General features: G+C 35.1%; 1 protein-coding gene across 1 annotated transcript in view; it reads left to right on the forward strand.

The window, feature by feature from the left end:
• GPM6A (glycoprotein M6A) overlaps positions 1 to 19,737 on the forward strand; it is a 131,128-nt gene that overhangs the window by 103,799 nt on the left and 7,592 nt on the right. Inside the window, exons 4-6 of the mRNA XM_009474803.2 lie at positions 14,145 to 14,298; positions 16,209 to 16,285; positions 17,581 to 17,646. Of these exons, the coding sequence (XP_009473078.1) occupies positions 14,145 to 14,298; positions 16,209 to 16,285; positions 17,581 to 17,646 (297 nt within the window). The remainder of the gene's footprint in view (positions 1 to 14,144; positions 14,299 to 16,208; positions 16,286 to 17,580; positions 17,647 to 19,737) is intronic.

Consider the following 19,737-nt stretch of genomic DNA (forward strand, 5'->3'; position numbering starts at 1 on the left):
TCAGCTGCACTGGGCAAGAAATATTTTTCTTACTAATATTTTCACTGGTATTTTAGAAATCCTGCCTCTTCCTCTTTGGGACAAGCTGAGACCTGTCATCGAGTTTTCTTTTGTTTTTAAATGGCAAACAGCCCATTACTTACTCCTACGTTATCTCTGGTTTGGAGAGACCAGTTACTTATGACCCTGGAAAACCTAGATTAAAAAAATTCTGATTTGTACTGGGACTTAAACGGAGGTTTCCCATACTAAAATTGGTGACTATTTGAACTGGGATTATTTTAAGATCCCTGTTCAATATCAGGTAAGTAACTAACTTTTTTGGTATTTGACTCTTCTGCACCTAAGGTAAGAGGCCTGGACACTTGGTAGCTGTTAGAGTTGGATATTTCTGCAAACACCATCAGTAGCAACAAATTATATTTTCTGATGAAAAATAAATTATTAAATACAGCCAGGTAGATCTGGCTGCTCAGGTACACTTAATGTTATACTATATTTACAATAACTGATATATAAAATAATAGCCAGAGGAGGGTTTCCCATTGTACCCTCCTAGAAATATGAACACTTATTAAGCTAGAATACACACTAGGAACAAATATCGGCAATAGAGAATATCTTCCAGTCACAGTAAAGCCTATCAAAACTAGTATTTTGGATATCCTGACATTTAAGGTTAAACTGAACACAGATAATCTACACATTGGAAATTGGGGAATACAGCATGTATGCCATCCCTACATAGATATAACATGCTCCACAGTAATGATGTTTTTTAATCTTTTTTTCTTTTGTTCCTGTCAAATGTCATTGTATGATTTTGGCACTTCGACTAAGAATTGTTTTAAAGCCTTTAAATAAATATATAAATAAAGACACAGAACATTTTAAATAAAGAACAATCATTGCTTATATCAATGGTGTTTTCATCTCCTGGAAAGAAATCTCTAATCTATATTCAGTGAGAACCTACTAAATTGGTTCAAATTCTGTAGAGTCGCAAATTTTTCAGAACACTATTTTTTCTTCACAGCTCCCATTAATGCCTGTCCTCAGTATTGCAGCAGAGCAATGCTGTATCCTCTCACAGTTTTGATGACCTTGCAGTATAAACTGTAATTCTGTAGTACGTGTCTAGAAGAAATGAACAGTTAAGCATCTACTCTACGGTTAACATCACTGTTATTATTAATGATTCATTAAATTTTTTCCTTCAGCATTTTCCTCTCCTCATCAGTAATTTGTGATGTTTGTGTTTTACTTTAAGAAACCTTGGATTGATATATATTGTGCAGCTAAGGTTGAGGCTGTATGCTGTTTATGATCACAATTAAAATATGCCATCAATTATTTTGAGTTAAATATGTTGTTGTTGTTATTCTTGAAGTTAGTGGAAAGTGGAAAGTGAAGTTAGTTTCCCTGGAAAAGAAAAAAAATGTGAAGTTTGATTGCTTGTCTCATTCTGATGACATATCAGTAAGATTGCTATACAAATGTCTGGAGCTATTTTGGGTTATTATTCTGGCTTTTGCTTCTGTGCTCTAGAGGTTTGAGAGTAAGATAGTATACACAGCATTTTTGTCAATTAAAACTTGATACCCTTTTTGACTAGGTTTATTGTGATTATCTCCTATTTAAAATTCTCAAGGGGCAAATAACAGTTTACATTTTAAAAAACCACTTGGAATTAGAAAATATTTCAGTCCAGCACTGATATGTTTATAATTTATTCAGTTCCTTAAATCATGCAATGATATGAAGAAATAAGTTCTAAGAACAAAAAGGTGACTGGAGAGGTAAATTGAACCTAATCAGTACCCTTGTGTGTCAAGCCCAGATTGTTCTATTGCTATGCAAATTTGCTGTAATAAATTTTTTTAGGTACAGTTGCCAAAATGAGATAATGCTATTGAAGAGGGTTGGCAGATACTATGTGTTGCAAGAAAGCTTCCTTGTATAAAATTTTGAGATAGTAATTTTGTAAATATTAAAATCTAGGCTGTCCAAGACAGCTTTGGTTTCTTTGTTGGTTTCTTTTAGCAATGCCCTAATACTAACAGAAATGTACACACAGGATATTTGTTGTTTTGAAGAATTAAATGACAAAAATGGCTCCATATCAAAAATACCTTTGTAAAAATCCAATTGTGACTATGATTTCACATCAAATTTGCTAATCTCTTTCTAAATACCAGTTTAGTATGTTAAAGTCTGAAAATGAAGTCCTTCCTCTTTACCATTGCCACCAATTACTTCTCATTAATATTTTGCATGAGCATATTTATTATGTCTGTGACTAAACTTATTAGGAAAATGGAGGAAAAAAGAACCCAAAAAATTTCAAGGAGGAAAAGCTCATTTCAACTTTGTGTGGACAAGCTATATTTCTCACTGGAAATATGAAAAATAACATCTTTTTTTCTTTCTTACAAAAATATTCTTTGAAAAGCAGGCTTTTAAGAACACCAAAAGCCAACATCTACAGAAACTTTTCATGTGCCCTTCCTCACATCCCTCTTTCACTGTGACTAGCTCACTTTCTAGCTCTACATGGGCAAAAGGAATTTCTTTCTCCTGAAGTAATGGAAAAAGAATAGCTCAACCTAACCTTTCCAGTGATTGTATAATTGATTAATCAGCCTATATGAGCATTCAGAGGCTTAGCATCCAAGTCATGCCAGTGCTGCTGTGGAGTGTACCCTCCCAGATCTGAGAGAAGGCTTGTGAAAGTGACAGTGAAGAGTCTCACTGGCAGTGTTTTTGGAATTAATTTACTGTGAAAAGTAAAACAAAAGCAGCATAACAATGCCAGTCACATTCGAGAAGGGATGGCTGTGTTTTTAGTCTTCATTTTTCAATGCCTGAACATGCTTTTAGAGAATTAAATAAACAGTTATATGTAATTGTGCTGCAGCATGATTAGTGAAGAATGGGAGACAGGCCTGAGGCCAACTGTGACACTGTTTGCATATTTGCGATTTAATACCCTTCCTATTTGTATTCAGCTACCTTGATCATGGAAAGCCTCATCTCCACCTTGTTTTAGAATGTCTGCTTACAGAGCCGACAAAAAAATGAAGAAACACAAATGAGGCTTCTTTCCTTGAAAAGTTTTACTTTTATGAAAATTTTATGCTATGAAATGGGAAAGAAGTTCTTTTTATTTCATCAGAAAACATTGGATAAAGATTTCATCCTGGCAGTTGTATTTCTATTTCTTTCTATCTTACCTTTTAAAAGAAACATGTTAAGGCTCTAGAGAAAGATGTTTTATATTCTAAGTCGCACTGACTAATATATCTTCTCTATCTTTAGTGTTTAGGAACCTTTTATTTTAATGAGTGAAAGGGATTTTTCTGCCTTTGAAAATTATTTTGGCTAACTGAATAACTATGTGCTATTTGACCCATGCTTCCTGAGTGCTTAAACTAAAATTTGAACTTTCCAAATTTCCAGATTTTATTTTGCAAGAAAAACCATGGAAGCTTCGTGAATGTTTTGAAAAACCATCTGTAAGGGATGTGAACTTGTTCCTTCATTGTGCCCTTACCAGACCAGTTATTTTAGAGGCAGTGAAACTGCATCGTATTGACATTTGATTCTTTGTGTAACAAGAGGAACAGAGTTCAGTGCAGGCTCAGCTGGCTTTCCCACCCAGAACAGATGCATAATTTCTGAATGCTAGAAATGAAGCTCTCATTTCTGAAAATCAGATACCATATCTGGATATTCTGGTGGCAAAATGCTGAGCTGGCAGACAGAGAGACCTTCCTTCTGATTGAATACTGCTGTGTCTGAGGAACACAGAATTCTTCATACCACTGCTGCTTCATTTATGAGAAGTAAAGAGCGTTCTCTCCAAGACAGCAGATGTACTTATGGGTCTAGAATCCCGTAATCCAATCTTAAATAAGGAAAGTGTCTAACAAAACTCTCCCCATACATGTTAAGTAGCAAATGCTTTAAGTAGTTTCAGACACTGACATGGGAAATGGAGAAGGTGAGATTTATATGGTGGTTTGACCTTTCAGACTGCATAGTTAAAAACCAGAATCATGAATTATTGCCACAAATGACCCAGAAGCTGACGAAGAAGTTAATTTCAGAGGGAATATATTGTGACACAGATGTATCCCACCTAACTAGGAATGTCGCTAAGGTTGCCAAGAGAAGGGCCTATGCTTCTTCAGTAGTTAAAGGAGAGAAAGGGTTAGAGAGACTTTCTCAGATGAGCTGAATTTTTCTGCAAGTGACTGTCCTATTTTCTGCAAAGAGAATAACCCTCAAGCCTTTTAAGTTAGGTCTTTTATATTAAGCACTTCAGTCAACTATCTAAATTTAGTAGGATGTATCCTGCTTGGCCCCTTTTAATTGGAGTTTAGCTGAATAATATTTGCTATCCAAACACTGGTGGAGTTAGTAAATAAAATAAAACATATTAACGATTTTATAGGTTTTTGGGTGCTAGATCAGTGTTAGAATTTTTTGAGAGGACTGGGTTCCTTGTAATCTTCTGTGCTTGTTCTTGAAATAGGAAGGACAAGCCCTAGCAATACTTCAGAATTCAGCTGAGCAGTTAAGAGAATCTCTCATCTTTATGTCATTACTCTCTCAACTACATTGTTAATATACATACGGTTTCTTAAAAAAAAGAATGCAAGTTATTAATTTTTTTCTCTATTTATTATACTTTTAGAAATCTTTTGCAGTGAGCTCAGAAATCATTTTTTTATATATTTCTAGATGCTGACTGTAATTTTGGTCTGTCTTATTTCTGTAATCTGGCCAGCTTGTTTTGTTTTTCTTTATTTTATACTTCCAGATTTTCTCACTCAGGGATATGACATTATAAAATCATTCTTTCATCTGATTCTTCCTCTTCTCACATAATTTACCGTGTGTTTTATACACAGCCCCTTTGTTGACTGTAGTGTTCATTGCTTCATTTAATAGAGGAGTGTGCCAGATATTATAATGTGCCTTGCCAGCAGCTTCTCAGCTTCTCTTGGTCTTGCTGCTCACTGACAGAATTGTTATTGTTGGTGATAAACTGGACAAAATGTTTTTGCTTCAGATTGTGCTGTAAGTGTATCTTTCACATGAAGGACAGAAGTTTTCCTTGGCATGTAATCTCAGTCAATAAGTAGTTTTTTTAATGAAAGTGTTTTCTAAAAATGTGCCGTCATACATTTCCAAAGGGTACTTGACTGTGGGAGTCATTACACTTTCTCCATGGGCTTTACTTTTGTATTCTGAACCACCATAAATTGCTCAGGATGATAGCTTTATTTCCCTCAGGTTCAGATAATCCTTCTCAGTTTTAACTTGAATGCTTCATCAGATGATCACAGTTTTCCCTGAACCTTGTTCCCACCTGGATGCCTTATTCTTTTTCACTGCATCTAGATATCTTACTGTTTTTATAGTTATTCAAACCTATGAATGTCAGTGGCATTGTCATAAATTCACAATTTTATGGTCAAAGATGTGTTTTTTATCCACTTCCAATGTTTTCTAGCCTGCTTGTTTTTCAGTTCTCCCACTTAAAGTTACTATCCTCAAAATCCATCAAAACCATACACAGCTTTTTGTTCTTCATATCAACTGCATCTTCCTACTGATGTCTTATAAATTCATAGTTACCATTGTAAATGTTTTTTGGTATTGCTTGCCCAGGAAGAAGGAGAGAAACTTGTAAATTTGTCCTCTCGCTGCTTGAATCCTTTTATTTGTGCATGATGATTAGCGTTCAAGATAAGCTGGTTAGACTTAGCAAACCAGGGTATTTTTATCAGTACTTCTTTCAGCTGAAGAGCTTTAACATTTAAGGTCACATTTTTAGAATCCCCTGGCTGATTAAAAGCCATGTTATTGACTTTCACTGCTTGGCAAGACAGCAAACAAGAAAGGAAGGTCCCTACCCCTTGATTCTCTCAGGCTTCTCAAGCCCTGTTAAGAACAAATCAGGAAAGAACACATGTTCTTATTTTCACCAGCCAAGCATTCACTTTGAGTGACACATCTGTTTAGAGAAGTCATAGGAGTATTATTTCTGCTTTCCAGTTTAAGCTTCACTGTCTTGTTCCCAAGTATAGACCATGCAAACTTCTGAACAAAAATCGCAGTCTTGGCAATGCGAAAAATGTAAACAATCTGTAGAGTGCAGTGTTTTCCCAGCTGGGTGTTATCTTTTTCTGTGTATAGAAAACTTGTCATCACTGAAAACCATTAGAATATGGACCAGGTTTTTTATAAATAGGTTATCAACAATTTGGAAACAAAATACCTGGAAAATTTACTGCTAGGACCTGCCTATGTTGGCAGGGAGTGGGTCACGATGGAACTGATTGGTTTTCATATTTTATGTTTTTGAATTGAATAGTTACACGGCATGAACACAGTCTGAAGAACCCATGAAGCAGCAGTATTTAATGAAGATATCTACTCAATTTTTTAAAAAAGCAGTTTTAAAACCATCTGTAATCACATTTAAATACAGAACTGTTAGCTTAGCTATATTCCCAGCGAGTATATCAAAGTGTTAGAAACACCACTAAAAAGAAAAACAAAAGGAGGAGGAAAACTTCAAGAATGTGAAAATATAAGCATATACATTTTGAGAAAAAGTAATTCCTCTCTGGAAGATTATAAAATTAAATAGGAAATTCTGCTGCTGTTAAACAGCAAATAAGATCCAATGGTCTCTGTGGGATTTCAGAAGCCTGTTGGACTACAAAAATGATAGTCTTGCCTGAAGGACATATAAAATAATGAATGATAACATCTTTAAGCAGCACAATGCTACAAAACCATCAACATTCTAAAGAAGATTCAGAAATAAAAAAAAATAGTATAATTAGTTTATAAGGAAGTCCTGAAAAGATAAATTCTTGAGGAAAAACCTGGTCTTGCATCAATGCAGAGCCATTTTCTTCGAACCGGGTATGTTCTGATAGTTAGTGGATTTAGTTACAAAACAAAGTTTCAAAAAATGAATCAATTTGTTAGAGAATCTTCTTATTTCTGATACAGTTGTGGAAATCTCCTCCCCCACTGCTACCAGTAAATCAATTTGGAGTAAATCAGAAAGTAAACCAGCTTTTTATAGGCATCTAAATAGTTACAAAGCAATAGACATCATGTGTAGAATATTGCAACCTTGAAATACACATTTAAAGGAAATTTTAGAAAAATATATGTGCTGATGAAAAGCAGAAAGTAAAAGTGAGAATTGCTTTTAGTTGTGTCAAAATGAGTTTTTCATCCATCTAAAATGTCTGTAGAAGAAAAATGTATTAAAAAAAACCCCAAAAACAGTTCCATAAAATGGATGCTTCAAAATTTAAAATATCAGTGCTGTAATAATTTTCTGGTAATAAATTTTAACAATCTAAGGAATGTCACATTAACTAGTATTTAGTATATGGATGAATTGCAATTAGGCAAACCTGAGAAGTCTGTCCCGCTATGAAGAGAAACTTGGACCAATATTGGCTTTTTTTTTTTTTTTTCCCCTTCTCTTGAAGCAGTTGACTTGAATGCAAGCCAAGAAGAATCAACCACATGACAGTAATAGCATAGCATGAAATGTATCCATGTTTCAACAAGAGTCTTGGAGCTGTGCCTAGGAATGTAATATGTCAGACAGAGATAGGATGAACATGTTTTGTAGAGGCAATAATAAATATCCAACAAGTGATTGTTAGCAACGAGAGTGATATTTTAGACCAAGCAGAAAAGACTTTGTAAGTGTGTATTTTCTGTGATTCATAATGCATTTAGTGGTAATATCAGAACACCAGTCTCTTTCTTCCAGCAGCATTATATGTAAAATGAGATAAGTTGAAATACTTTTGCTTCATCTTTTACTTCTGTTCAGGAGTGAGACATGAATGTAAGAGATGCTAGTCAGCACAGAAATGAGAATGTTAGAGGAGGCCATTTGGTTGTGAGCTAAACAGTCCTTCTTAAACATGTTTAGATTTCATACTATGTGCAAGAAGAAGGTGTATGAATACCAGGAGAGGTTGGCTAGGGTGGCAAAGGATGATCTGTAACATATTAAGCGTTGATATATCATGAGTTTAAAGACATTTGTATAATTTTTTCAATTTCTCATTTGACCACTTAAGAAAATATTATGATTTATTTAGATTTAAATAAATAAGAATAGTATTAGGTTCTAGGCAACCTAACATTTTTAATTAAGCAGTAAAGGCTGTTTTAGCTTCTGCAATGTTAAAATCCTTTCCAGAGGAACTCAGCAAGTTTTCCATTTGCTCTCTCTTGTACTTGCATATAGGGAACTAAACATTTAAGATGCTGTTGCAAAAAACATTAGGAAGAAGTTAAAGTATTTATTTAGAGATTCTTCTTTAAAAATGCAAAAATTGCAGAATTCTGTTGGATGAATTCTGAACCTCCCAAAAGTAAAAAGAACTAAACACCTGTAGTGTAAAAAATACAGATTGTGAACAGGAACAAAATACCTAATATTTACACTAATCTATGATAAAGGTTTATTGATCAAAGGAGGTAATTGAGTCTGGACTGTAGATGGAAAGTGGTAGGCAGAACCCTACATTATAGAAAATTGAATGCAAATAAACAATAGGTCTGAGGTAGGAACACATGTAGTACTTTTAAGTCTGACTTCTTGTAAACTGCAGAAAGAACTATGCACTCTATCAGTACAACTTCATCAAGACAAAGTTCAGCATTTGAGAAAATATGTGGCGACTGCAATAAATCATTTTAAAAGGGTATGTAAATGTGTTTATGCAGAATGTGCACAGGGTAAGGAGCCAGTAGCATTAACCCAGAGGAATTTCACCTAGGAAAAATGGTCAAGACTGAGGCAGAAGGCCTGAAAGCCAAAGGACATTTATGAATTTAAAGCTAGGCAAAGTGCTAAAGCTAAATAACTTTTTATTAGTATTGAAATCAAATGTATAGATGATTGAAAGTGAACGTGACATTAGAGAGACAGGGCAATTCAGGAAGAAATTGAAAAGATCTTCCTGTTCATGCTTCTGAGTTGCCATCAAATGACACACGGGGCCTTGTTCTGATGTGCAATTGGGAAACTGGACCCAGAGCCAGGACTACAGAAGGCACTACAGAGGTCAGGTGCCTCCCAGTATTCCAGTCAGAGACAGCCAGGCTAACCCTGGGCTCATCTTCAGGTGATGTTCTGGGCTGGCAGGGTTCCATGGTGAAGCATAACAGGCTTTTGGCAGGATGGAGGTACGTGATCTCTGTAGATGCAGTTTTGATCTCTGCAAAAACTGTGAACGAGAATTTCTGAGCCTGTGAAGAGGCTTGGAAGGAATCTCTTAGATCGTTGAGCTGAAAGTAAAAACAGGTTTTTTGTGTGTGTCATTGAATCATAAATCTAAATGAGATATAAACACAGCAAGGTGTACATCTTATAACTCTCTGGGTTGAGAGCTCATGTCAGGGAGTTCATATGAAATAAGTACATGATTAAATTGAGAGGAAGTGTAAATGTAAGTACTGAGTGGTTTGGAACAAAGATAAAATTACATGGCAATGTGAGGTTTCTGGAGTTAAGTTTTATTCAGGCACTTTTGAATTTGTTGCTATGTTTCTATATTATTTTTTTGTAGTAAGCAGCAGTGTCCTTATACAATAAAACGACTGGAGTTTACTTTGTTTCCATTTCAATCAATCTCTCTGTAGTAACAGTACCTTTTAGACATGATTTCATGCTCTCCGTCCCTAGGGTTACTGAAGCAATCATACAATGTTTCTTCAGGGGCATTAAAATATTTATAACAAAACTAAAACAAGAACAGTGTTTGAAGTTCAATGAATATGCTTTTCGTGGGACCAGTACCCATAAATTTTAAAAAGAAACCAATAACTGAAATCCTGATGTTATTAAAATAGATAGGATTTGGGTAATGTTTTCTGTGGAAACAGGATTTCAACCAGCTATGACAACCATGAAAGCTGTTGTACTGTACACACGCCATTTCAGAACATGCTCTGAAATCTCTACTTCCTGACATTGATCTGTGCAACAGATTTTATAAAAAAGTCTTTCCAGAAGGGTTGATGTTTTTGCTTACTTTGCTAATTTATTATTCAGGAAAGCCATTACTGGCAATGAAAAGCTTATAAAATCTGGCAAGAGGGTTTTACCTGCCATGGTGTTGCTACAGGAAATTAACCGCTACAAAGGCTAAAGATTTCTTTTGTTCAAATAATTATCTACTTCAGCTATTCTTTCCCAATGTGAACTGAGAATCGATTAGTGAACTTTCATCTTCATGATTTGGTAGACAAATTTCACTATCACTTCCAGTTTGTTTTGGGTTTATGTGTTCGGCTTCTTAGAGTGAAAACTGAACTGATCAGAGAAAGTAATTTTCACTACCAACGCAATACATAGCATACTAAAGAACAAACTGTGGTACCTCTTTAAGATGTCGTACTGCTATTTCATAAATCTTTGGCTTGTCATGTAGCAGAATGCTACTTCAAAGGAGCAAGATCCCTTTGAATCTCAGGAGGTTGAATTCTGAATTTAATTCCTGGAGTGAACAGGCTCCTTAGGCATTTCTTGTAAGGTCTCTAGAGCAAAGAGGGAAGATCGTAACAGCAGAGAAAATTATCTAAAAAAAAAAATACTTTAGTCCTTCACCTGTGGTTTAAAAAAAATAATTCACAATTTCATTCCATTATACCAAGAATTTATAACACCTTCTATTGCTAGAAACTAATAACTTGTGCAAGGTTAACCTTTTGCTTTTTACTGCCCCTACAGCAGAAAGTGTATTATTGCCCAGATCACATTTTTGTGGTTTGCTTCACTGAAAGCAGTGATAGCAGCTTCCAGGGATAACTTGTAGCTACCAAGTGATTTAACATAAAGTTTTGCTTTCTAGTTATTCTTACATGAAACAACAGAAATTTCTCTGTTTTTGTCCCTGTCTTCTTGGTGTTATGACATGAATTTGAACATACCATTGGGCACTGGCTCTTCTGTCAAAAGTGACTGCAAAAGGAAAAATAAAGTTCTTCCTTTTCTAAAATATGTTTTTAAAATGAAATCAGCATTTGATTCACTTTTTCTGACATATTTGACCAAACAGATTCATGTTTTTAAAAGAGAATCCCTTCCATAAACAATTCTCTCTAAGAAGGCAGCTCTTGTGACTCCCAGTTGCCATCATCTGACAGATTTCTTCTGCTCTTATTCTGTGCCCAAGGCAGATTTTTTTAGAGGCTAATAAGCTCTGGTTTTTCCCCTCTTTGCTATACCAATGCTTTGTATTATCTCAGCACAGATTTTTAAGCAAGCTTCTTAAGCGAGCAAGGCTACAGAGAGTTTCGTCCCTACTACAGATCAGAAAATAAAAAGATATTAAATAGGAATTGTAATGCTCACAGTAAGGCTGATCTTTTTCCTATATTTGGTGGTAATCACAAAATAGGAAGATTCCGGAATCTGTGTGGAGCCCACTCTTAAAAACAGTTACTACAGTTCAGTATTATAATTAATACCAAAGATTTAGTTCTCCATTAAATTATTATTCATGTACTACACTAAGAGATGTACTAAATTTATGAAATATTATTTAATTCAGAAATTCTAGAAGGAAGCTGAAAAATAAAGCCTCAGACTTACCTTTTTTTGGCAAACTCATAGAATATAAGCTAAGAGGCTAGTTTTACCTTTAAAATACTTCTAGAATATAGTAAACTGGGAATTTAAAGGCTGTTCTGAAAACACACTGAGAACCTTCCTTCTTATTTCTTGCTTCTGCTTTAGAAAAATTGAGTACAACTCTTTAGCTTGATAATAAATTAAGATCAGACATAGCATTTTAGTTGGGAATTCATAGCCCTGAAGTGAATCTACATTTCCAAGTAGTTTTCCAAGTAATTATTTGTAAATGAGTGCCTGGGGTTGAACCAGATGTTGTCTCATTGGCTTTAACACTGTAATATGGAAAGAAAGAAAACAATAAAGGAGCAATAATGAAAAATAAGTAGGAGTGCATATGGAACAGTATTTACTTGTATTGACTGTTTTCTCTGCAATAGATGGAATAGAAGTTCCATTATATAAAGCAACTGACACACAGAAAAGTCTACTGTAACATTCAAGCATGTATATTTATTATGGACTTTTCTATTACTTTCTCTATTTTATCAATTGGTTTTCTAGTAAGTGTGGGTTTGGGAAAAGCTGGAAAGGAAGATAACCATTATCTGCATGAATACATTTTCAAAAATCTTTAAGCATAAATTAGACACATCAGTTTCCCTTTTAAACTAGTTTGATATTAGGGAAAAGTTAAAATGGTTCATAATTTACAAACTGGCAAGTAAAGCTGAAGTGTTGAGTACTAAATAAAGAAAATGACAGAAAGCAGATACCCAAAGTATTAAACAGAGTACTTCTATTCTTTGTTCCACTTTATCTTTTACTTTCCTGCATCCTTCTGATAATTATTTTTAGTGCTATAAATTCTCCAGCTTTTCAAACTACTGCTGAAAGACTCATCTACCTAGGGACAATCAGAAAAATTAATCTGAGTTGAATTTTAAACTGGATTAATTAAACTACATTAAATCCCTATGTAAATACACTTCCTCAGAATTAGAATGGCTTTTATTTAATATTCTTTGGAAGTGAGTTAAAGTAAATCAAATTAAGGTCTCTCTAATATTGCTTGAGAATGTCCATTCCATACCTTCAAAGTAATAAAACTCTCTCACCTAAAATTCAAACCTTTTTTCTTTTTGATTGCATTTCCTGATCAGATCCACATGGACAAGCCAGCCCCTCTAACAATTTTTACTACTTTTTAGAACCCTTCTGAGTCTGACCTTATTTGATTTCCACAAATAAAATCTGTATTTATCTTAGGCTTTTTGCTTTATCACCTGATGTGAGAGATCTTACATTTATAAAGAACTAGAAAATGTCTTCCATTTTCCCCTTATTTACTCTTTAAGGTTTAATTTTAAGCAGATTGTGGACCAGCTTATTCAGCTTTCAAAAATAGCTCAGAGACCATGTTTTTCTGTGGTAAGCAGCTACAAAAATGTTAGTGTGCTGAAATTTTTTTGTTTCAGTAACGTGTTTAGATTCATCATCATTTCTGAAGCCATCAAATCTTGGGGCTATTTGGATTCAACATTTAGAGGTTGATTTATCTTCCACATTTAACCATGTAGCATCTTCATATCCTTTCCACAGCATAAAAAGAAAAGGTAATTTGTTATTGATGAATATGTCTGCTAGTTGTCTTAGGTTAGCACCAGTGTAGTAATGTAACATGCTTACATATTTACAGAAGCTGGGCGTGCCAGCATAACTACCGTCCCTGAAGGCAAGTAGAATTCAATGCCTCCTACAAGCAGGTTGCTATACTCCTGAGGTTCATGGCTAAAAAAAGAAAATGTGTAGCCTTTGGAGAACACATGTTGCACAGCATGTAACTTAACGCGTTTCTTATTAACAAAAGTAAGCACCCTAGTTTGTTCTGAATGACGAATTCCCTTGTATGTAGACGTCAAATATGTCTAAATATAGTAAAAAAATGACAAGTATATCGTCTCATTGGTTCAATGCAAAATGGATTTGCCAGTGAGATTCTGTGGCAGCCATGGATAATGACTCGTTTTTATTAAGATCCAGATTTTAAAAGCAAAAACACGTAAAGCCTATAGTATTTCATTCTAATTTTTTGCAACATGATTGATAGTGGAAAAAACAACCATGTGGCTTCTTGTCTTAACTATGGGGTAGTGGTGATGAGAGAGAGGAAGAAACATGCTTCACAAAGCATGCAGCTGTCTGTACTTCAGAGGTGGTGCTTTGCATCAATCATAGGCCCAAGAGTGACAGGAATGTGGAGTAAGCTTGCACTTCTGGAAGCATAACTGGTTGTTCTTCAGAAACATCATGTTAGTGCTCTATCACTCACTTTGACCATATCATGAATTGATTATCAGACCAAAACTGTAATTTAAATAAGGACAGAAACAGACAAAAATAGTCAGAAATTTGTTTGTTACTTCTCTGTGGTTCCTTTTTTGCAATGGAGTATCAGTTAAGTTCTGACTTACCACTGGTTTTGTTTTTTCCTCTTTTACTGCAGTTTATTATGCTGACATACATCTTTATGCTGGCCTGGCTGGGCGTTACAGCTTTCACTTCTCTGCCTGTTTACATGTACTTCAATCTGTGGACTATTTGCCGAAATGCCACCATAGTGGACGGAGCTAATCTCTGCTTGGATCTTCGCCAGTATGGTATGTCAATGAAGAGCAAGAAATATATAGCAAGATTTCACAAAAGAAAGCATCATATTGCTTTGCTTCTATATACCTGAAATGAAATGTTTCAGTGTTCTGAAACAATTGTTAAGCATTTTTTTCTATCCTTTTACCCACTAGTCAAGGCACTATGTTAGAGATGCAGTGCATTTCCAGGCCTGACAAAATAGAATCGACATTGTCTGTTTTCCCAGAGTACTGAAAATTTGGCTTGGGGCTTCTGTTTAGTCTCTTCTTTTGGAATTGCTGGAACTTGTCTAAAATGCTTAATTAGTCATTTATCTGGAGAAGGATGCTTTAATCTTGTGGTAGGACACTGATTAGGAGATGGGAGATCCTAGATTACCATCTGTCTGCAGAGCCTAGAGGTGAATTGGGACAGGGCAAGATTCATTGCTTGCAAAAATTGTGATGAAAAGCAACAATACAAATAGTAACACTCTAAGAGGCAAGTGGAGGGAGACAGTGGGGCTAAAGCCTGAACTGTGGAGGTTAGAATAAAGCAGGGATATACACATATGTGTATTTTGAGGGGATGGGAAATTTGGACAAAAGGGGGTTTGGAATCTTAAAAAGTCTGAGAATTCTTGTGTTGGTGATGATAATTCAATTCCTTTCTGCCAAAGACTGATTTGAATCTAGATGTTCTGGCCTCAATGATTTCTCAGCCCACAGAGCTTTGGGTACTCATACTCTTGTCAGGCAGTTCCTTCAGTCTTTCGTTGCCTTGGCCTAATATAAAACCACAGGATATTTTTAATTGCTATTTTGAGATATAAAAAATGCTATATTGCTTGGGAGTGAAACAGTTTGGTTCATATTAAACATTTCACTTAACCTGAAACAAATTTTTTCACATTACTGTTTTCACGAAAGAACAGTACCATTTTTCATCATGACCAAGTTATAGCAGTTTTCTTCAAGCTAGTCTGATTTAGTACCCAGACATCAGCTAAAGGAAACAATACAGCAGATTCTAGTTATTCTTGCTGATAGAGAAACTATTATTACAATAAAGTATATGTTTAGGTAATGCTTTTTTATAACTTATGAAAGAAGCTTTGTACCAGATCAACATGTCTGAAAACACTATATAGCACATTTCCCCACATGAGAATAGAGAATGTTTGTGAACAATGTGGTAAGTATATATACTGCTTGCAAATAATTTTCTGGTGTTTTGATTATTGTGCTGATCAAAATCTGGAATGAAGATATTTTCAAAAATGGCTGAAAAATTATTACCTGCATGTTTCCTACTAGGGCTTTTACTAAACAGATGATGTTAGTTTTGTGATGGCTAAATTGTCACAGAATCATAGAATGGTTTGGGTTGGAAGGGACCTTAAAGATGATCTAGTTCCAACCCCCCTGCCATGGGCAAGGACACCTTCCACTAGACCAGGTTGCTCAAAGCCCCATCCAATCTGCCCTTGAACACTTCCAGGGAGGGGGCATCCACAGCTTCTCTGGGCAACCTGTTCCAGTGCCTTACCACCCTCACAGTAAAGAATTTCTTCCTAACATCTAATCTAAATCTACCCACTTTTGTTTTAAAACTGTTACCCCTCATTCTATCACTACACTCCTTGATAAAGAGTCCCTCCTCATCTTTTCTGTAGACTTCCTTTAAGTACTGGAAGGCTGCTATAAGGTGTCCCCCAGAGCCTTCTCTTCTCTAAGCTAAGCAACCCCAACTCTCTCAGCCTCTCCTCATATGGGAGGTGCTCCAGCCCCCTGATCATCAACAAAATCTGATTTTGTTGTTAAAAAAAAAGTTCTGCAAAGCAGCTAAGAATTTGTATTTCTTAGCTTTTCTGACTCATATGAAGTAAGCTGCTATGTACTAGGAATACTAAATGCTGTGAATATTTATTCTGCTCCAGGTATTGTTACTATTGGAGAGGAAAAGAAGGTTTGCACCACATCAGAAAGTTTCATCAAGATGTGTGACTCTAATGAGGTGAATAAATGTGATAATATTTTTGGCAAATCCGTAATATATGTTATAGTAGGAAGTAATTGATGTGTATTTTCTTCTTACTCTGAATATTCTAATTCTAGCTATGGTGATGAAATAAAATCCCAGTGGAAAATGCAGTCAGCAAGTACTTTTCCTAGTCTTTTACCATGTACCATTTGTTTTGTAAATACACTTGTATTTTTTTTTAAGAATTCCATTGTCATGTACATTTTTCCCCAAGATGTTTTTGAAAGCTAATGCACCTGCTGCACAATGAATAGGTCTATATAATGAATCACTGTTTGAAGATCTTATGATTACTGTTGTGACAGGAGAGTAAAGATTTCAAATGGATTTGACCAAATCTTGCAGTGTGTTAGGATAATAGCTCCTACTACATTTTTCTTTGTAGTTTTTCCCTTAGGCAAAGGCCACCTATTTCAGTGCAGCTGAGGTTTTTGGTTTTGTTTTTAAATGATCAGGGATGAAGACTGGACAAACAAAATTATGTCTATCTAAAACAAAAAGGAGAGGCTAAAATCTTGATCCTTCTGAAGTCAGAGGGTGCTTTGCTAAATATTTCACTGGTTCTTACTATATTTGAATAAATCTTCTTAGAATGAAGGTACACAATCTGTCCTTATACCAAAATCATCTAAGAAAATGCAACCCTTGCTGTGCAGTCAACACTCAGTGGCTGCTGTGTAAATCAGATTACTGAAATTAAGAACAAATGTAATCATTTGGTTTCGGGTGGGGTGAAGAAGACAGTTAACTGGGATTATTTAAGTAACCTGGTTTGTATTATATCACTATGAACAAATTTTACTGGCAAATTTGGGAGGGAAGTAAATCAGTATATGAGGATGGAAAGCTAAACAGCTAATGAAGGGAAATGGGATTTTCTTTGGCTGTCTCTGCCACTAGAGAAACAAACATTTGTAGATCTAGTAAGGTAGTATTGTAACTGTAGAAAAAAAAAAAAAAAAAAAGGAAAGGAAAAAAGTGCTGGACTTTATTTTTAAATAATTGGTTTTTTTAGTATTTTATAATTTAAATACAATATTTTTAAATAGATTTATGCTTCATCCCTGATATAAGTATTGTAACAAAACAGGCACAAGCACAATGTCATGTAGTGATGTCAGTCTTTTTGAAAAAGTATTAGTAATCATTATTTTTGTAGAAAGGTGGCAACAGGAAGGTAGTTGTTTGCTCTACATTATTCAGACTTTTTGTTCAGTTTATGTTGAGTGTACCACCATGAAAGTCTCTTTCTTTGTCCCCCTTTGCAGCTAAACATGACATTCCACTTGTTCATTGTGGCACTTGCAGGAGCCGGAGCAGCAGTCATTGCTATGGTAAGCTACCCAACACTCTGTACTTCCTTCATCATGTGAATTGCTAATACATTCTGGTTGTTACTTAGTATCACTTATTCAATTTTCATACCATCACTCAACCCTATTACTAAAATATAATTCTGTAGTGCAATACTCTCTCATCTTTTCTTAATCTACGTTGATGGATTCCCTTTGAAGTAGAATATCACGATTACTTTTTTGAATAAAAACCCACCTGTGAGTACATGCTAAGAATTTTTACTATTCTCTTATTGTGTTCAGACAAGTGTCTGAACTCGCGTGTCTGTCTCATGACCATAGTAATATCCTTTTATGATCTATGCCTTTCTGGGTATTCACAAGCTTGCCATGCTGCTATTTTAGGAGCAGACTCTTGTTGTCAGTTCTGTACATATATGTGAATGTGTCAGTTTTTCTATTAGGACTAATTTTTGCTTTTTATTTTATAATGAAGATTACCTTGAATTTGATGACATTTTGCCAATGAGAATGTTCCACTGAGAAAAAAGTGTATGAGCTGGTGCCCTGCTCTTCTGCCTTTTGTCTGCCGTGTCTGCTTAAACATAAAGATATATTTAGAATGGGGATTCTGTACCAGTGTAGGTTTGTATAATACACACTGGAATGGGAAATGAAAAACGACTGTTACATGGTACTCATGCATTCCATAAGAAAAGTGTTAGTGATGTTGATTACTACTACTACTACTGCTACTAGTAATTTTTCACTGAATCTTAGGGCCATAAATTTTTTGTTCTCCTTAGAATTATATTTATAAAAAAGGACAATCAGAGAATATTCAATGAAGCTAGTATTCCTGTTGCATTAGTGATTTTTTTTTCTTCTCTGGCATTTTTTCAGTATTACATGACACCTTGCCAACACAGCAGATAGCTAAATGAAAAAGATATATTTTCGATGTATTTTTTGTTTCAAGACCACAAATAATAAGTATGAGAGAATATAATTTATATTAATAATGTAATTGATTTTCCAAACTGAGACTTTTCTGCTTCCAGCTGAAAAAATGGTGACCAAATAGTAATTATTATAATATCTATATTAGTGTTAGGAAAGTATATTCAAGGGACCATTAGTTCTCCGGTGCATTATTGTTTTGAAGTATATTCAGTAGTAGTTATCAAATGCTAATATGTTCAGACAACAATTCTGCATTTCAAAGAAGAGTTTTGAATCAGAATAGTCACCAAAAGATTTTCAGTGAAAACAAACGCATCTTCAGCGGAAGAAAATTAAGTGGGTACATTGAGCCACGTAGCTTAAATACATGACACTTTCAATGAAGTTTAAAAAAAAACCCTTCAAAGCTCACAGTACCATATCAAAGATGCCATAGATGTGTTACACCAAGCACTAATCCACTAGGAATTCACTTTGATGGCTTACACGTATTCACATATTTTTGAAGGGTTACCCATACCCAAGTATGCTTTTTATTGGATTCTGTGACTGCACAGAGCAGGCATGATAACACTCTGACTGTTTTAACAGAAATATAAGTTAAGGATCTAAGTGCTAGTAAATGGTGTAGTCTCCAAATGCTAGTCAATGTATGGTTTATGAAATGTTTGTAACTGTGTTGCCTATGTTTCAATTTTGTAATTAAATTGTTTGTCTTTAACCTACCACTGTGATGTTAGGTCCCTGGTGAAGACTAGCACATTCCACTCTTTCATGGTGGTAATTTTTAAAACTCGCATACCAGACCCCATTTATAGGTTGAGCAATGTGCTTCACACTTGGCACAGTAGCCCAAAGGCTGAGGACAGGACATGAGGGAAAGTTCAGAATTTTGTGGTTGGACAACCAGATATAAACAGGTTCTCTTTCTTTGAGAGAAGCTTGCTTTCCCAAGGAAGAAGTAATTTAGGGGAGGGAATATTAATTTTGGGCCCTAAATTTCTCATATAGAAAGAAGAAAGCATCTTTTTTCCCCCAGATCCTATGCTCTAATTAGTAGAAGGTCGTAAGGTATCAGCAATGGGCTAGGTGAGGAATAAAGTGTGCAGAAGCCATTTAAGTCACTGGAGAACAAACATGCTTCCCTATATGTGCTGTTGCAAGAAT

Source organism: Nipponia nippon, unplaced genomic scaffold, assembly GCF_047370975.1.
Source record: "Nipponia nippon isolate SJK-2023a ecotype South Korea unplaced genomic scaffold, ASM4737097v1 scaffold_6, whole genome shotgun sequence".
Classification (NCBI taxonomy): Eukaryota; Metazoa; Chordata; class Aves; order Pelecaniformes; family Threskiornithidae; genus Nipponia; species Nipponia nippon.